This window comes from Zosterops lateralis, assembly GCF_965231275.1.
Source record: "Zosterops lateralis genome assembly, chromosome: 5".
Classification (NCBI taxonomy): domain Eukaryota; kingdom Metazoa; phylum Chordata; class Aves; order Passeriformes; family Zosteropidae; genus Zosterops; species Zosterops lateralis.
The window spans coordinates 2,452,817-2,468,737 of NC_139766.1; the positions used below are offsets into that span (position 1 = coordinate 2,452,817).

A 15,921-nucleotide genomic window follows, 5' to 3' on the forward strand; every position below is an offset into this window, starting at 1 on the left:
TGCCAATTCCGCGAGCGCCCCCTGGCGGGCAGGAGGAGCACGGGCAGGCTCGGTCCTCCGGAGGATACCGCGGAACCCAAACCGGCCCCGAGGGGGGACAGCGACACCACAGGGTGTCCCCGACCAGCCCTGCCACACCTTCCACGCTCCTCACGTCCGGTTTGTTAGGCCTGTTGATTTCCTCAACCTCTCCGGGGATACCCAAATGACCCCCATGGACCAACCCCCAGCCTTCCCCAGATCACCCTGGAACCCCAGCTATGCACCCGCAGTGTCCCCCAGTACCCCTAAGGGAATCCCATCTTGCACCCCCAGCCCCACCAGTCTCCCCACAAAAGTTCCAATTAGATCCTTCCCACCAGCAACTGGTCCCAGCTGGAATCCCAGGACCACACCCCAGGGATGCCAGACCCCCACAGCCCAATTTCCCACCCGCAGACAGAGCCACGACCATGATGTTTCCAGGTTTATTCCAGGTCAGCCCTCGGGGCTGTTCCCGACACACGGCAGCCCTGGCACACGCCAGCGGCGGGCACGGTGCAGCCGCAGGGACAGCCACTGCTGCTGGCTGCCCGGGAACGGGGACTCGGGACGGGACGGGGGATCGGCCTCCGGAGCCAGCGGGGGGGTCCCTGGGATTGGGCCCAGCCTCTCCAGAGGGTCCAGACCAGGGAGAGGGTCCATGGATGGTTCCAGGGGGTGGGCGCCTTCGTCTGAGCCTGGAAGGGATGGATAGGCTGAGATATCACATCCTGCTCCAGGTGGGGGTTCCTGTCCCCGTCCCCGTCCCCATCCCCATTCCAATCCCATCCCCATCCTTGTCCTTCTCCCTCTCCCAATCCATCCTTATCCCAATCTCCCTTTCTATGCCTATCCCACCCTGTCCCATCCCATCTTATCCCAACCCTGCCCCACCTCACTCTATCCCATCCCCGCCTGTCTCATCCCCATCCCGCCCCATTCCCCGCCCCGTTCCCACCCCGCCCCGCTCTCACAGCAGCGCCGGAGGCTGCCCCAGCCCCGGGGGGGCCCCCCCAGCCCCCCCGGCTGCTGCAGGAGGCACCGCACGGCCGTGTCCGTGTGTCGGAAGACGCAGAGGGCCTGCAGCGCCTGCCGGGCCTCGGGAGCCAGCCCGGAGCTCTCCGAGCACACCAGCTCCCGCACCGCCTCGAAGTCCCGCCGGAGCTGCAGGGCACCCTGCAGGCTGGGATGGGGGTCAGGGTGGGCATGGGACACCTGGAATCCCCACCAGGACCCCACCAGAACCTCTGGCACCACCACCACGCTCTGGGACCACCACAAAGACCACCACTGCAACCCCCATGACTGGCCACAGAACCCCTGGGACTGTCACTAGGATCCCTAGAACCCCCAGTGGGACCCTTGGCACCATCAACGTGACCCCAACCTGAACACTTGGTGCCCTGACCTGTAATTGCACCCCCAGCACTGCCACTGGGATCTGTGAAACTGCCACTGCCTTCCCCAGAACTGCCACTGGAACCCCCAGCACTGCCACTGGCATCCCCAGAACTGCCACTGCCTTCCCCAGAACTGCCACTGGGACCCCCAGCACTGCCACTGGCATCCCCAGAACTGCCACTGGGACCCCAGCACTGCCACTGGCATCCCCAGAACTGTCCCTGGGATCCCCACCACCCCTCTGGGACCCCTGGCACTACCCACCGGGTGTAGCCCCCTGTCCCCAGTACCTGAACTTGATCCGGCGGGTCAGGATGTGATCCATCCAGGCCTCCAGGAAGGCCGTGGTGACCCGTGCCAGGGTGGGCACCTGGGCATCGTGGGGCAGGGCCTGGGCCCCCTGCAGCACCTGCCCCAGCACCGCCTGCACCGCGGCCGCTGCGTACGCGCTGGGGGAGCTGGGCAGCTCTGGGGGACACAGGGACCCAGATCAGTGACCCCCTAAACCCTCACCAAGCACCCCACATCCCCCCCAGCCCCAACACCCACCAGCCCGTGGCCTGAGGCGCCAGTGCCGGCCCAGTGGCATGGTCTGGTCGAAGATCTCAGCTGAGAGCCGCTTGCAGCTGGTGGAGAACATCCAGAGCACGTCCCCGGAGAAGAGCTGGGACACAGAGAACATAGGATGGCACAGGGTGACACCAGGTGACACGAGCATTGTCGTGCTCAGGATCCCCCTCCTGCAGTGGGGGATGCTATTGGCCATCCATACCTGGATGCTGTTGGCCATGTCGTGGATCTGCCGGCACAGCTGGAGCTCCCACGGGGATCCCGGGCTCGGGAGTGGCTCAGGGGGGCTGTCCCTGTGAATCTCCTCTGGCTCTGGGAAGGTCCCACTCACCTGAAGCATCAGCTGCTCTGCCTCTGCCTTCAGCACCTGGAGGAGAGCAAGGGAGTGAATCCAGCCCTCCTGTGTCCCCCCAGACCCCCGTGCCCCCTGTGCCCACATACCTGCAGGTCTCCCTGGGTGAGCAGCAGGAACTGAGGCAGTGCCCAGGCCGCCAGGTACCGCCCAGCCCGGCCCGTCAGCCACGCGTGGGCAGCAGCCACCGCCGCCAGGCACCGGCCCAGCACCTGCAGCCGCAGGCAGAGACCCCTGGGGGGAGCTGAGGGTGGGGGTCAGCACTGAGAGGATCCCCAGACCCACCTGCCCCCTCCCCAGACCCCTCTCACCGTGAGGGCGGGCGGGCAGCAGGCGCAGGCAGCGCAGGGCCAGTGCCAGGGCCGGGAAGAGACACCGGAGCTGTTGGGCTGTGCGGCTGCACCCCGGCCCTGGGGGCCCCCCTAGGGTCTCCAAGCACTTGTCTGACAGCCCTGAGCCCAGAGCACGGGTAAAATCTGGAGGAGAAACAGTCAGAAGGCCCCAGCATCCCCCACTTGCACCATACCCCCATATCCAACACTTCATAGCATACCCCACTCCATCACCCCATATCCACCAAATGCCCCACACACTGCCCCCCACCTTGTACCCCAGAACCCACACCCTGTACCCCACCCTGTACCTCACCCTGTGCTCCCCCAGCCCCCCATACCTGTGTCCCAGCTGCACAGAACGCTCTGGCATAGCAGGTGCAGGCAGAGCCTCCCAAGCTCCTCCTGGCACTCAGGGGGCACACGGGCTGTGGGGACACAGTGGGAGTTAAGGTGAGGCAGGGACACCCTGAGGGAGCCCCCACACCCCCTGTACCCCCACATACCAACAGCTAGGGCACGGCTCAACTCCCACGCCGCGGTGACGGTGGCACTGGGGGTGGCAGGAGGGGTGCCTGCGCTGTCCCCCAGCACAGAGCCCACAGCCTCCCAGAACAGCAGGCGGTACCGGGCACTCAGTGTGGCAGCCACGGGGCCACGGGCAGCGTCCAGCCACCGCACGGCCTTCCAGCCACCCGAACTGCCCGGCCGCAGTCCTGGGGCCAGCCCTGAGGGCTCGGGGCTCTCTGACAGCACCGGCTGCCACAGGCTGTCAGCTGAGGCCACCAGCGCCTCAAAAACATGTCCCATCAGCTCCTCGTCCTCGTGGCACAGTGCCTGCAGCTCAGCCGCCAGCACATCTGCTCTGGAAGGTTCTGTGTCCATCCCCATGCCCTTCTCTGCCGTGTTGTGCTCTGGTGGCCATGGAACCACCACGTCCTCCCAGCAGACATGTCCATCCCTGATGTTCCCATTCTGGGGCCACAGGAGGGGCTGGAGCCTCTGGGCCACGGCCCGGCCCCGCTCAGTGGCCAGCAGCTGCAGCACCCCACCCACCGTGAAGGCACCAGGAGCCTTCACCTCGGGGCCCAGCTCCTCCGCCAGCCCCTGCACCACGCGGTTGTAGATCTCCAGCCCCTGGAAGAGGTCAGCCAGGCACTCAGAGGCCGGGCAGGGGGTGCCAGGGCGGCCGAGCTCCCGCAGCCGTCCCTCGATGAGCCGCCCGGCCAGGCACGTGGCCATCAGGGCGGGCAACAGCAGCGCCCACCGCATGTGCAGCACGGCCTGGCCCCGGTGCTGCGGCAGCGCCCGCAGCCACGCGTCTGTCCGCAGCCGCCGCAGCAGCGCGGCCCAGTGCCCCGCGTGTGCCCGCAGCTCCAGGCACAGCTCCCGCAGCGCTGGCACAGGGCCCCCAGGCTCTCCGGGCCCCGGCAGCACCAGCAGCCGCCGCAGGAAATCGGAGGAGGCTTTGAGGCGTCGAGTGAAGTCGCGGGCCAGGCGGAGCAGGTGGCGGTGCTGCAGCAGGGCGTGCAGGGCCGCTCCCCGCTCCGCCACGCGCTGCCGCACGGCATCCTCGGAGAAGTCACCGGCGCCGCCGGGATGGGGCTGCACGTATCCCACAAAGGTCTCGGTGCGAGGGTCCTCCCAGACGCAGAGGCGGCGGCGTAGCCCTGGGAAGCTTTGCTCCAGCGGGACCACGATGGACGCTGCTTCATCCTCGTCCTCGTCGTCGTCCTCGTCACCGTCACCGCGCCGGCCCGACCGTGGGGACAGCAGGCGCCGCAGGCCCGGGGTGACGCTGCGCAGCATGGCCTCTGCCCGCTGCAAGGAGCGTGCCAGGGGCCCCCGGGACCCGCCTGGGGGGCACGGGACCCTCAGGATGGGGCAGGGATGATGGTGTAGAGTGGGGACTCCCAGTGTGCAGAACTTTGCTGTGGGGCAGCACCTGCCCACATCGCCCCATCACTGCCCCACTGCCACCCTAACCCTGAGACCCCCAGAACTCACAGTCCCCACAAGTCCCCCAAGACCCTGCAGTTCATTGGGGTCCCCACAGCCCGCCACATGCCATCAAAGCCCCCCCAAGCACCCTGAACGCCATTAGGGTCCTCCACACTCCCCTCGGATCACGCACCCTACCAGGATCCCCGCAGTCCCCCAGAACACCACACCCCGTTGTGATCCCCCCAGTCTCCAAGGCTCTCACCGGGCTCGGGGGGGTCCCCGCGGGCAGCCCCATCGCCCGGTCCCGGCCGGGCCGTCAGCAGCAGCAGGATGAGGCCCCCCAGGCCGGCGTCGCCCACCTGGAGGGGCACAGGGGGCTTAGGACCCCTGAGCCGGTGCGATGGGCGGGGCCACGTATGACCACGCCCATTTACAACGCTGACCACGCCTCCTTCTATCGCATCACCAAGTGACCACGCCCCCACGCCCCCCGCCCCTTCTGCCTCCCGCTGTGGCCACGCCCCATCGGGGCTCGCCACGTTTGGCCACGCCTCCGTCCCGCCCCCTGTGCCGTTGCCATGGAGACGCAGCACTGCCTGGGCCCGGTGTCCCCCCGCCCACCCCGTTACCGGCCCGGCCCCGCCGCTGCCCCGTGAGGGGTGTCCGAGCCCCCCCGTGCCCCGAGCGGCCTCACCTGCAGGCATAGCTCTCCGCCGCGCCGCTCAGCGCCGCCGGCGTCCATGCCGGGCCATGCCGGGGGCGGCGGCGGCAGTAAAGAGGCTTAGGCCGCGCCCTCGTTAATCCGGGGGGCTGGGCCAAGCTGGCTGCCAGGAGGGGCCCGGCGTGGGGGGCGGGACGAGCGGCGGGGGGCGGCCGAGCCCACGGCCTTGGAGCAGGCGGGAACGGCGGGAGAGATATGGAGCCCCGGTCCCGTCCCGTCCCGTCCCGTGCGGGCCCTACGGGCCGCCGTCCTGCCCGCACCCAACATGGCGGCCGGGCGGCCTCAACCGGCGCCGTGACGTTGTTCCGGTAGGCCCGTGATGCAGTTCTGAGGCGCGGCGGCGGCGGCCCGTGGCGATGCGGGGCTCGGGCGGGACGCGGGAGCGGGACGAGCCCGGACTGGGCGGCTTCGGCTTCGGGCCCGCTCCCGCTGCCTGCCCCTGGGGCTGCACGCTCGGCCCCGCCGGCTGGAGCGGCGGTACGGGCCGTGGCGGGGCCGGGGGAGCGCAGGGGTGGGAGCACAGAGCGGCCCGGTTTCGGTTCCGCCTCCGCCGGCTCAAGGCTGTTTCTGCTTCCCCACAGCGCCCTTCTGCCCCCGCCACCGAATGTCGAGTTTCGACGACCTCCCGGTGCCGTCGCAGGGCCCGTCGCAAACAGTGATCAAATACAAAACGGGGGAAGTGTGTTTCCTCTGGGACGACGGTGAGTGCGGCGGGGGCTGCCGGGGGTCCCCGCGCTCGGGAATCGCCAGGGGAGGGGGAACAGGGTGGGCTCCGGTGCCTGGGACTGCTCCTCACACAGCCCCTTCTCCTTCCAGGCCCCAGGGTGGATTACTACCAGGTGGGGGGTGATGATGACGACGACGACGGCAACGACCATTATGATTACGATGAGGACGAGTTCGACGGAGGTTGGCCTTTCTTGGACCATCCCGTCGCCGAGGGGCTCATTCCCTACAGTTACTGCGGATTCCGGAAATCCTTCCTGTGCTCGGAGCCGCCTCCGCAGCTGCCCCGGACCTCCCCGACCGCCCTGGATGCGCGGCTGGACCGGCTGCCCGCGCCCTGCCGGAACTGGCTCACGCCAGAGGTGGGGAGTTCCCCCTGCCGGCCCCTCCTGCTCTCCAGGGGCTGGGGGTCCCGGATTGACATCACGAGAGGGATCCCACCCCAGAGGTGTCCTGACTCAGGGAATTCCTCCTGCAGGAAGCTGAGAAGAACGCACAGGAGCTGGTGGCAGAGGAGGAGCGGGCTAAGAAGAAGGCAGAGAAGAAGAAGCTGAAGAAGAAGGTGGGTGAGCCCTGGGGATTGGGGTCACTGCCTTTTCTTGGGGTGCTGCCAGCAGGTCCCTGAGCTCGGGGATCGCATGACTGGGGGCTGAGGGTGGTGAGGTTGTGAGGACTGCATTTTTCTGCCTGACACTTGCTCATGGGTCCATGTACTCCTTTTCCAGAAACAAAAAGACCGAAAGAAACGAGAGAAACTGAATCAAGAGCAGAAGAACAAAGAGAACACTGACCCAGTGAGTGACCAGTCCAGCCCCCTTGTGCTGTTCTGGGGGTCCCCAGAGGTGGGGGCCAGCCAGCACCCCCTAGGCCCACCACCTTACCCCCTCCCTCTCCTTGCAGAGCCCCCTAAGTGGCCCTGCAGGCACTGGGCACCTCCTAAATGCTGCTGAAGATGAGGGATGCTGCCCAGAGCCCTCCCTGTGCCCTGAGGATTCCACTGTCCTCTCAGGGGACACTGGGTCGGAGGACACAGTGGTGACAGAGGTGACAGAGGTGAGGGATGGTCTCCCCAGGGGGGCCATCTGGGGGGTGGAGGGTCCCAGGGCTCTCCCTGCTCATCCCTCCCTTCTTCCTCAGGAGGAGCTGGACCTGAGCTGCACTTTTGTCTGCAAAGCACGGGAGAAGGCGGGGGTCCGGCTGCCTCCCCCGGGCAGTGACCGCTCCCCTGGGACACAGAACGTGGAGCCAAGCAGGAAGGTGCCAGAGAAAGGGAGTAGGGACCCTGTGGAGACACCTGTGCCCCCCCAGCCAGTCCAGGCCAGGCCACCCAGCCCTAGCACCATAGAGCAGAGCCTGGCACTTGCAGGTCAGTGTAGGGACCCTCAGATGGGTGAGGGGACTGCATTGGGGGCTCTCCCTGCTTCTCCCCAGCTCAGGGGGGCTGTGCTAGGCAGGACTGTCCCTCCTTCTGTCCTCATTAGCCATCCCTGTGTCACCTCCCCAGGCCACGGCATCGAGGCAGCCCAGATGGGCCAACACACTGAGGCCGTTTGGGCTTTCACCGTCGCCCTGGAGCTGAACCCCCGGGAGCACCGGTGAGCAGAGGGGCTTGGGCTGGGCTGGGGGGTCCTGGGGTTGGAGGGGACAGGCCTCAGTGACCCCTCCCCATCCCCACAGACTCCTGGGGAACCGCTCCTACTGCCTGGAGAAGCTGGGTCGATACGAGGAGGCGCTGGCGGATGCGGAGGCGGCGCTGGCGCTGTGTCCGGGCTGGCCCAAGGGCTCCTTCCGCAAGGGAAAGGCTCTGAGAGGGCTGAAGGTACCTGGGGAGGGCTCCAGGGACTGTGGGGCTGGCTGTAGGGGTTGGAGGAGGTGGGTGCCGTGGCTGGGTGAGGGGCTGGTGCATCCTAGGAGTGAGTATGGGGCTTTCAGCGTGGCTGCAGGGTGCTGTGGGAGATAAACTGGGGGTTTTGAAGTGCTAGTGGGCTGGGCAGGGGGCTGAGGGGTGCCAGTGAGGCTGGGTGGGAGTTTTGGGGAACTGGAGGGGCTGTAGGATGCTATAGGTGAGTTGGGGGGCTGCTTTCATTAGGTGTGAATTGGGGCTGGGAGGACTGGGCAGGGGACCGGGGTTGCTGCAGGGTGTTTGGGTGGTGTAGGGCTGGGCTAGGGGATATATCAGCAAGGCTTTGAGGTGCCATTTGGGTTGGGTGGGGGGTTTGTGGGGTGCCTGTGGGGCCAGGCAGGGGGCTGCAGGTGCCCTCCGGCCCCCAGCGTTACGCCGAGGCCGCGCGCACCTTCGAGGAGCTGCTGCTGCAGGACGGGGGCTATGCTGAGGCAGCCACGCAGCTGGAGGCCTGCCAGGCCCTGCTGCAGGTGAGACCCCCCCTTCCCAACCCCTTACCCCCTGCCTCCTGTCCTGCTGTGGCCCCCATGCCTCACCCCTGTCCCCTCACAGCAGTGTGGCCGCCCTGGGGGTGTCCCCGTGTCCCCCTTCCTGCTCAAGGCTAAGGAGCCGCTGTTTCTCCCTGGTAAGGGACAGGGGTGGGTGGTCTGGGGGGACCTCGGGGCTCTCCCTGTGTCTCCAGTGGGTGCTGAACCCCTTTGGCCCCTCGGCAGCGGGATGGGGGACCAAGAGCTGCCAGGACACAGGTGACACAAGTGTGACAGGAGGCAGCAGCAGGACCCCCACAAGAGACTCAGAACGGAGACCTGCTGTGGCCAGTGGCCACCCAACGCTGCCACCGAATCACCCAGCCAGGTACAGGTGTCTGGTGGTCTGGGAGGGGGCCCAGAATGGGGCGTTGCTGGCTCTGATGACACCATGATGGCTCTTGGCAGGGACTGCTTCCCGCTCTGGGTGGGCAATGTCACCTCCCAGATCAATGAGAAGGTGCTGCGTCGTGCCTTTGGCCGGTGAGTGACCCCCAGGACCACTCCTCCTCCAGGGCCCCGAGCCTGTGGCACAGCCCTGGTGACTCCAAAGCTCCCCAGCTCTGTCCCTGTCCTCATTCTCTGGTGCTTTTGACCTGCAAGGGATGCTTAGGGAATAGTCTCTGACTCACACACTGCCCCCAGGTTTGGGGGTGTCTATCCCACGGCTTGGAGTGTCTTTAACTGTTCCTCCTCAGGTTTGGGAGTTTCTGTTCCCCATTCTGCGGGTTTGGGGAACAGAGAGTCTTAGTCTCTCCATCTTTGAGAGTCTTTCATCCTTCCCCAGCTGTTGGGGGTTGCTAAACCTGCTTTGCATGTTTGAGAGTCTCTGACCCTCCCACCCTGCAGCTTTGGGGCTCTCTAACCCTCTAGCTCCCCATTTAGAAACTAAACTGTTTCCCACCCCCCCATTTGTGGGTCTGTGTCCCCCAGGTTCGGGGAGATCCGCTCCGTGCGGCTGCTCCTGGGGCGCCGCTGTGCCTTCATCAACTTCTCTGGGAAGGAGGAGGCCGAGGAGGCCTTCAGGGCCATGCAGGTGAGCTGGGGGGGTTTGTGGGACCCTCCCTCACCCCTCAGGTGGCCCTGGGACACCCCATCCCCTTAGGGGACCTGTCCCAGTGCCAGCTCCTTCTGTCCCCAGGGTGCCACCTTGGAAGGCAGCAAGCTGCTGCTGCAACTCAAGCACCCCGTCCACGCCACCCCGGCCCCCGTGCCCCGTGCCAAGGGCAGGGCCAGCCCCGGGGGGCTGCTCAGTTGACCCTGTTCTGTTGGGGGACTCCCAGGGTCCCCCCCCTTCACCTGCCTGTGCCTTGTCCCCCACTGCTGGGGGTGGGAGTGTCTCCCCCTCCTGCCTTGGGGGTGCTGGGGGTCAGGGCCCACCCTGCAGCCCCTTGTGCCAAGGGGGTGGGCCTGGGCTGTTCCCCCCCGGCCCTTCAGGGATTTGTATCAATTTGGGTTTTTTAATAAATCTGAGATTTGTTTTTCTCTCCAGCCTTCTCTTGAGCTGTTGTCCCTCAGCCTCTCTGCCACCCCTCTCTGTTGTAGTTTTGGACCCCCACTGCTCCAGCCCTTCGTGTCCCTGTCCGTGTCCCCCTCTGTCCCCACTCACTCCCCGTGTCACTCCAGCCCCAGGGGACAGCGATAGGGGGGTGTCTCCACCCTCCATTAATGTCACTGACTGGTGACAGGAGCTTGGGGGGGTGGGTGGTGACAGGCGTGAGATCAAATACAATTTGATTAATATGCAAATTGAGGGGGGCAGGGGCGGCCGCAGCCGGTAATTAATCACCGGTTAAAACAAATTAATGCCCGCGGTGGGAGGTGCTCGCCTGGAAAAAAGTGGGGGGTGGAGGGCTCTGGGGTCCATATTAAGGTGTCGCCTTTATTGCAAATATTTACACCGGGGCTGATAGAAAATAAATTTTTTAAAAAAAAACAATGGAAAGACGAACAAAACAAAAAAAAAAAAAAAAAAAAAGAAAAAGAAAAACCGAAAAAGGGTTCACCGAGGGGGCGGGGCTGGGCTCGGCTCTATTCGGAACCGAGCCGAGTGAGTCCGAACGGACCCGAGTTCACCCGAATGGAGCCGAACGGAGCCCAGTGGATCCGAACGGAGCAGTCTCGGCCCGATCCGACCCGAGCGAATCCGAACTGAGCCGAGCCGGCCCGAGCCGACCCGAGTGAATCCGAACTGAGCCGAGCCGGCCCGAATGGAGCCGGGTGGATCCGAACGGAGCAGTCCCGGTCCGAGCGGAGCCGAGCGGGTTCGGCTCAATCCGCCACGTCGATCTCCTCCTCCGAGAGCTCTGCGGGCTCCGCGGTGCCGGTGGCGGTCCCGGGAGCTCCGGGGGGCTCGGGCAGCCCCGCCAGCTGCTGCAGGGCCGCGGGGGGCAGCGCCTGCAGCGAGGCCACGTCCGCCCGCAGCTCCTCCAGGTCCCGCTTGAGCTTGGCGCGCCGGTTCTGGAACCAGGTGATAACCTGGGCGGCCGAGAGCGCCAACCTCGCCGCCAGCGCGTCCCGGTCCACCGGGGAGAGGTAGCGCTGCCGCCGGAATCGCTGCTCCAGCTCCCGCAGCTGCTGCGCCGTGAACGCGGTCCGGGACTTGCGGCGCTTCCTGCAGGGAGGGCGCGGGCCCGAAGCGCCCGGTGGGGACGGACCTGCGGAGACAGCGGGGTTAGGGCACGGAGAACGGGAAATCCCTGCGGGGACAGCGGGGTTAGGGCACGGAGAACCGGAGAGCAGCACAGCGGGGTTAGGGCACGGAGAACCGGAGAGCAGCACAGCGGGGTTAGGGCACGGAGAACCGGAGAGCGGCGCCGGGGAACGGGAAATCCCTGCGAGGGAAACGCGGGCAGCGCATCACACCGGGATACCCGGCGGGGAAGGGCTGGTGTAGCCGGGACCGGGACCCGGAGAGCACCGCGGGTCCCGGCCCGTGGGCACCGGTAGAGAACCCCCGGCGAGACCCCGATCGCCACCCCGGGCACGGCTCCCCGCCATCCCCATCGCTGTCCCGGTGTCTTTCCCGGTCCGTTCCAGCCCCCGCGGCTCAGCCGGGCCGTGATTCCCCCGGTAACGGCGGTGACTCCGCTCCCTGTTCGGTAAAGGAGCCCCGGGAGGTCCCGGCAGAGTCTGTGGGTCCGTCCCGGTGTCACCGCGGTCACAAAACCCCCATCGATGCCGTCAGTCCAATAACGGGGTTTTCTCTCCGCTCTCAGAGCCCCGATGGGCCCCGTTTCTGTCCGTCTGTCCGTGCCGGTAACGGGGCTTTACCCCCGCCCAGGGAGCCCCGATCGCTCCGTGTCCGTCTGTCCTTCCATCGCGCCGAAAAGGCGTTTTCGTTCAGCACAGAAACCCGGAGTTATCCCGGCTCTGTCGGTGGGTTTTTACCTGAATTACCGACCCTCCGTCTGTCCGCCAGTCCTGGTTTTTATAATTCCGAGATCCCCCCTCGGCCGTGTCCGTCTGTCCAGAGCTTCACCCCGATCGCTCCCCGTGTTTGTTTTTTTTTCTTTTTCTTTTTTTTTTTTTTCGTTTATTTTTATTAGTCCCGTGTCTGTCGTTCCATCCGGCCGATAACGGGAATTTATCTCCTCTCCGGGAGCCGCTATCGTTCTGATTTTTTTGTCCGTCTGATCTCCCGGTAACGTTTTGGACTTTTTTTTTCTTTTTCTTTTTTTTTTTTTTTCCTTTTTTTCCTTTTTTTTTTTTTTTTTTTTTTTTTTTTCCCTTTTTTTCCTTTTTTTTTCTTTTTTTTTTTTTCTTTTTTTTTTTTCTTTTTTCTTTTTTTTTTTTTCCCCTTATTTTAAATTTTATTTTCAGTTTTGTGTTTTGGTTTGTTTGCTCGCTTTTTGGGTTTTTTAAAAATCCTTTTTTCTGTCGATCTGTCCGGTAAAGATCTAAAACAGTAACGGCCCTTTTTACCTTAATTTCTCGAGCCTCAATCGGCCCCGTTTCTGTCCCTCTGTCCGTCCCGAAAAAGGGAATTTTTTCACCCCCGTTCCTGTCCGTCTGTCCACCCAATTATGGGATATTTTCTCTCACTTATTTCGTTCTTTTCCATGTCCTTCCATCAGATAACGAGAGTTTTTACCTTTAAACCGGGCGCTGGAGTCATCTCCGTTCTGTCCGCCCGTTCCCGGCTCGGTTTATTCGTTAATCACAGAATCCCCGCTCTGTCTGTCCGTCCGTCTGTCCGCTGTGGTGGATTCCTTAATTACCGCCGCGTCTCTCGATAATTAGTGATTTTTTTTCCCTGTTAATTACCGGAATGTGGCTCCGTGCTCGTCCGTCTGTCCCGCCGGTACCGGAGGTTCGGTAACTCACGGGAGCTTTGGTCTGGCTGTCCGTGTCCGTCTGTCCGGAGGGTTTTTCGTTGTGTCCGGTAATTCCCGGCTGCTCTGCCGTGCCTGTCGGTCTGTCCGTCCCGGTAATGGCTTTGGTTTTTAATTTTGGGGTTTTTTTTTTTGTTTTTTTTCATGTTATTCATAAAGATTCTCTCTGCCCGTCTCGGTAAAGGCCGGTAATTATTTTCTACATTAATTACCGGAGCTTTTTTCGCTCTGTCCGTCCCGGTAACGCTTTTATTTATTCCCGGCAACACAAATCCGTGTGGATTTTCCGTTAATCCCGGAGCCGCTTCTCTCCATCCGTCTCTCCAACGCAATAACGAATTTTTTTCCTTCCCGGAGGCGCCGCGCTGTGTCCCGGTGTCCGCCGGTGCTCCCGGTTTGTCCCGGTCGGTGCGGGGCCGTGGGGCCCTCCCGGTGCGGGGCTGTTCTGCCGTTCCCACCGAGGGTCGGGTCGGTCCCGGGTTTCCGTTGCCGCCGCTCGCTCGGTCACGGTCACGGTCACGACTCGGCGGCTCCCGGTAAAGCTGCCGGTTCTCCCCGAATTTCGGTGTCTCGGTGCCGGGGCTGGCTCCGGTTCCCTCCCGGGATTTCTCGCTCCCTCCCTCCCCTCGGGCTGAGGCTGCCGCGTGTCCCCGGTACCCCCCGGGGCCTCCCGGCCGCGCTCGCCGCTCCGGGACAGGGAGGAAACTTCCCGGGACGGGGGACAAGGGGTGTCCCGGCCTCCCCAGCGCCCCCAGCCCCGCCACCTGCCCGGTGCCCCCCCCGCCCCGCAGCCCCCCGTCCCCGGTACCTCCGGCCGCCTGCAGCATTCCCAGCTCCAGCCCCTGGAAGGTTTTACTGGCGAGTTCCTCCAGCGCCCAGAGCGGCGAGGCCGGGGCGCAGCCGCCGCCGCGGGGCCCTGTCGGGGCGGGGGGAGCGGCGCTCCCGCTCCCGGTGCCGGTGCCGGTGCCGGTGCCGGGGGGGCTCCCGCCGCGGGGGCGTCCCAGGATGTCCTCGATGCCGAAGGGGGTCAGCGGTTTTGTGGTGTTGGCGGGGGGCGGGAGCCGGTCCAGGGGGCTCCGCCGGTGGCCGGGCAGCGGGGGGGAACCGGCCGCCTCCCCCGCCGAGGTCATGCCGGGACCGGGACCGGCACCGGGACCCGCCGCCCCCCCCGCCCCAGCCCCGCGATTCCCGTTCCACCGCCTTAAAGCCCCGGGATACCGGGAGGAGGAGGAGGAGGAGCCACCGACGCCCCCCCTGTGGAGGGGGGGGGGGACCGACCCCTCTCCGCCACTACCGGGGCGCAGCCCCGCGCCTCCCCCCTCCTGTCTCCCCCATTTTAACCCACCCCGGTGTGTCCCCCCTCCTCCTCCTCCGCTCCCTCCTCATCCTCACCGCTGCTCTTACCCTCACCCAAAAATTTATTGGCTCTTTTGCTCTAAAATGCCCCATAAAAGCATCGGGGCCGCGGCTGGGAGTGATTAAGCCCTTTTGGGTGGGTTTTGGGTTTCAGAGCCATAAATCCCCCCCCCCTCCCTCCCCACATTCCCGCTGCCCTTTCCCGGTACAAATAGCTCCGGGATTTTCGGCCGCTCGTAAAAAATCCCGGGATGCCGCACACGCAGGTGAGGCCCGGCTGGCGACGCCGCGTCCGGATCATCCGCCGGCCTTTTGGGGCTGGGGGATACCCAATCTCCCCTCCGGAGAGATGATTCGGCAGCCCCCGGCCCCAATTCCCATCGCGGGGGGGTGTCCCCACGGATCTGTCGCCGGGATCGGGGACATGGCGAGGTCAGGGGGGTCAGGGCGGTGATGAACCTGCGGCCGGTGCGGGGGGAACACACGGGGCCGGCCTGGGGGAGCAGGTGCAGGGGGATCCGGCAGCGCCGGTGCCGGGATTATGGAACTGGGGAGGGGGCGGGAGGGAGCGGGGAAAAGGGGGGGGGGGATTTTTTTTTTTTTTTTTTTTTTTTCCAATCTTGCTGACAAAGGCAGAACGCGATCTCCCGGCTGGAAATCGGAGTTTGACAAATTCAACCTTGAAATTTCCCAGCAGCCGGAGCAATTAAAGGCCGGCGGGTGCGGGAGGGGGGGTGGAGGGTGGGGAGGGGGCTCTGTTTGGGAGAGGGACACGGGGCCCCTCGCACGGCGGCGGGCCGGGCACGGCGGTGTTTGCAGGGATTCCTCACACGCGGCTTTTGTCCTCTCCGCAGGGCGCGGGGAGATGGCGGAGCCGGCGGGGGATGGAGCCCGGCCCGGGATGGAGCCGAGCTGGGACCGCCAGTCCCACCCTCCCACGGGAACTGCCAGTGAGCCCAGTCCCTTCATGAGGCCACCGAGCCGGCCGCCAGGCCCTGAGCGCCCGGTGAGCAGGGAACGGGGGGCTCAGCCTTTCCCAGGAGTCCCAACCTTTCCTGGGATCCCATCCCCATGGGGAGGCCGTGCGTGGTCTCAGTCCTGCTTTAACGCTCTGGGGAATCGCTTCCTCAGAGTGATTTCCACGTTCTCGTGGTGATGGGGAATTGCGGCCGCCCACCCGCTGAGCGAACCCCTCTGGAACGCTCCGGGCCCGGCGGGATCTGGGCGAGCCGAGCCCTGGGCTGGGAAATGTGGGAGTTCTCCCACCCGGGGATGTGCAGGGACACGGCGGATCCGCAGCGGTGCTGCTCGCCCTGATGGATGGGATGTTCCCCCTCACCCCATCGCCCCCCGATCAACCCCCCATTGTCCCCTCCCGCTGCTCTTCAGCGGTTGTGGCGAATCCCCGCGCCCAGGGATGCCCCCAGATCACAGTTCTGGCACCTCCTTCCCTCCCTGAGCCCCCATTTGTACCCGGTGAGGCATTGCCAGGGTGGGCTGAGCCCCTCCAAACCCTGCCCGACCCCCCCGGTGTGGGAAGCGGCGGTTCCAGCTGCCGGGAACACAGGATGGGAAACGCTTTTCACCCCAAACCAGGCCACAGGGTGGGAACAAAACGAGCCCTCGGGGGTTTTGCAGGAACATGGAGCTTCCTGCGGAGCCGGGAGAGTGCCCGGGGCTGGCCGGGCGCCCGTGGCCCCAGGGCACGTCCATGGTGTGGGGCTGAGGGCACCC

General features: G+C 65.1%; 3 protein-coding genes across 6 annotated transcripts; 1 reads left to right on the plus strand and 2 right to left on the minus strand.

Annotated features, from left to right (window-relative positions):
• Window positions 1–477: 477 nt before the first annotated feature.
• CCDC142 (coiled-coil domain containing 142) lies at window positions 478–5,362 on the minus strand (the record flags this gene model as incomplete). Its single annotated transcript, XM_083862352.1, has 11 exons — window positions 478–719; window positions 996–1,204; window positions 1,713–1,890; window positions 1,972–2,086; window positions 2,195–2,359; window positions 2,434–2,588; window positions 2,656–2,820; window positions 3,018–3,104; window positions 3,183–4,532; window positions 4,883–4,979; window positions 5,315–5,362. 11 exons carry the CDS (start codon window positions 5,360–5,362, stop codon window positions 478–480), a joined length of 2,811 nt encoding a protein of 936 aa, XP_083718478.1.
• Window positions 5,346–9,988, plus strand: TTC31 (tetratricopeptide repeat domain 31). 4 transcript variants are annotated; one of them, XM_083861394.1, is made up of 15 exons: window positions 5,346–5,818; window positions 5,923–6,042; window positions 6,158–6,429; window positions 6,546–6,629; window positions 6,793–6,861; window positions 6,968–7,120; window positions 7,205–7,433; window positions 7,572–7,662; window positions 7,745–7,886; window positions 8,339–8,440; window positions 8,523–8,595; window positions 8,684–8,825; window positions 8,906–8,980; window positions 9,431–9,533; window positions 9,639–9,988. In XM_083861394.1, the coding sequence occupies exons 1-15, from the start codon at window positions 5,698–5,700 to the stop codon at window positions 9,753–9,755; spliced, it is 1,893 nt and encodes a 630-aa protein (XP_083717520.1). In that variant the 5' UTR covers window positions 5,346–5,697; the 3' UTR covers window positions 9,756–9,988. The 4 variants fall into 4 exon arrangements, 2 of the variants coding, with proteins under 2 accessions (XP_083717520.1, XP_083717521.1); XM_083861395.1 differs by having other exon boundaries at window positions 8,526–8,595; XR_014590087.1 differs by lacking the exons at window positions 9,431–9,533; window positions 9,639–9,988 and having other exon boundaries at window positions 8,307–8,440.
• Window positions 9,989–10,075: 87 nt separating this feature from the next.
• LBX2 (ladybird homeobox 2) lies at window positions 10,076–13,961 on the minus strand (the record flags this gene model as incomplete). Its single annotated transcript, XM_083861403.1, has 2 exons — window positions 10,076–11,154; window positions 13,640–13,961. 2 exons carry the CDS (start codon window positions 13,959–13,961, stop codon window positions 10,769–10,771), a joined length of 708 nt encoding a protein of 235 aa, XP_083717529.1. The 3' UTR covers window positions 10,076–10,768.
• Between the last annotated feature and the right edge of the window lie 1,960 nt (window positions 13,962–15,921).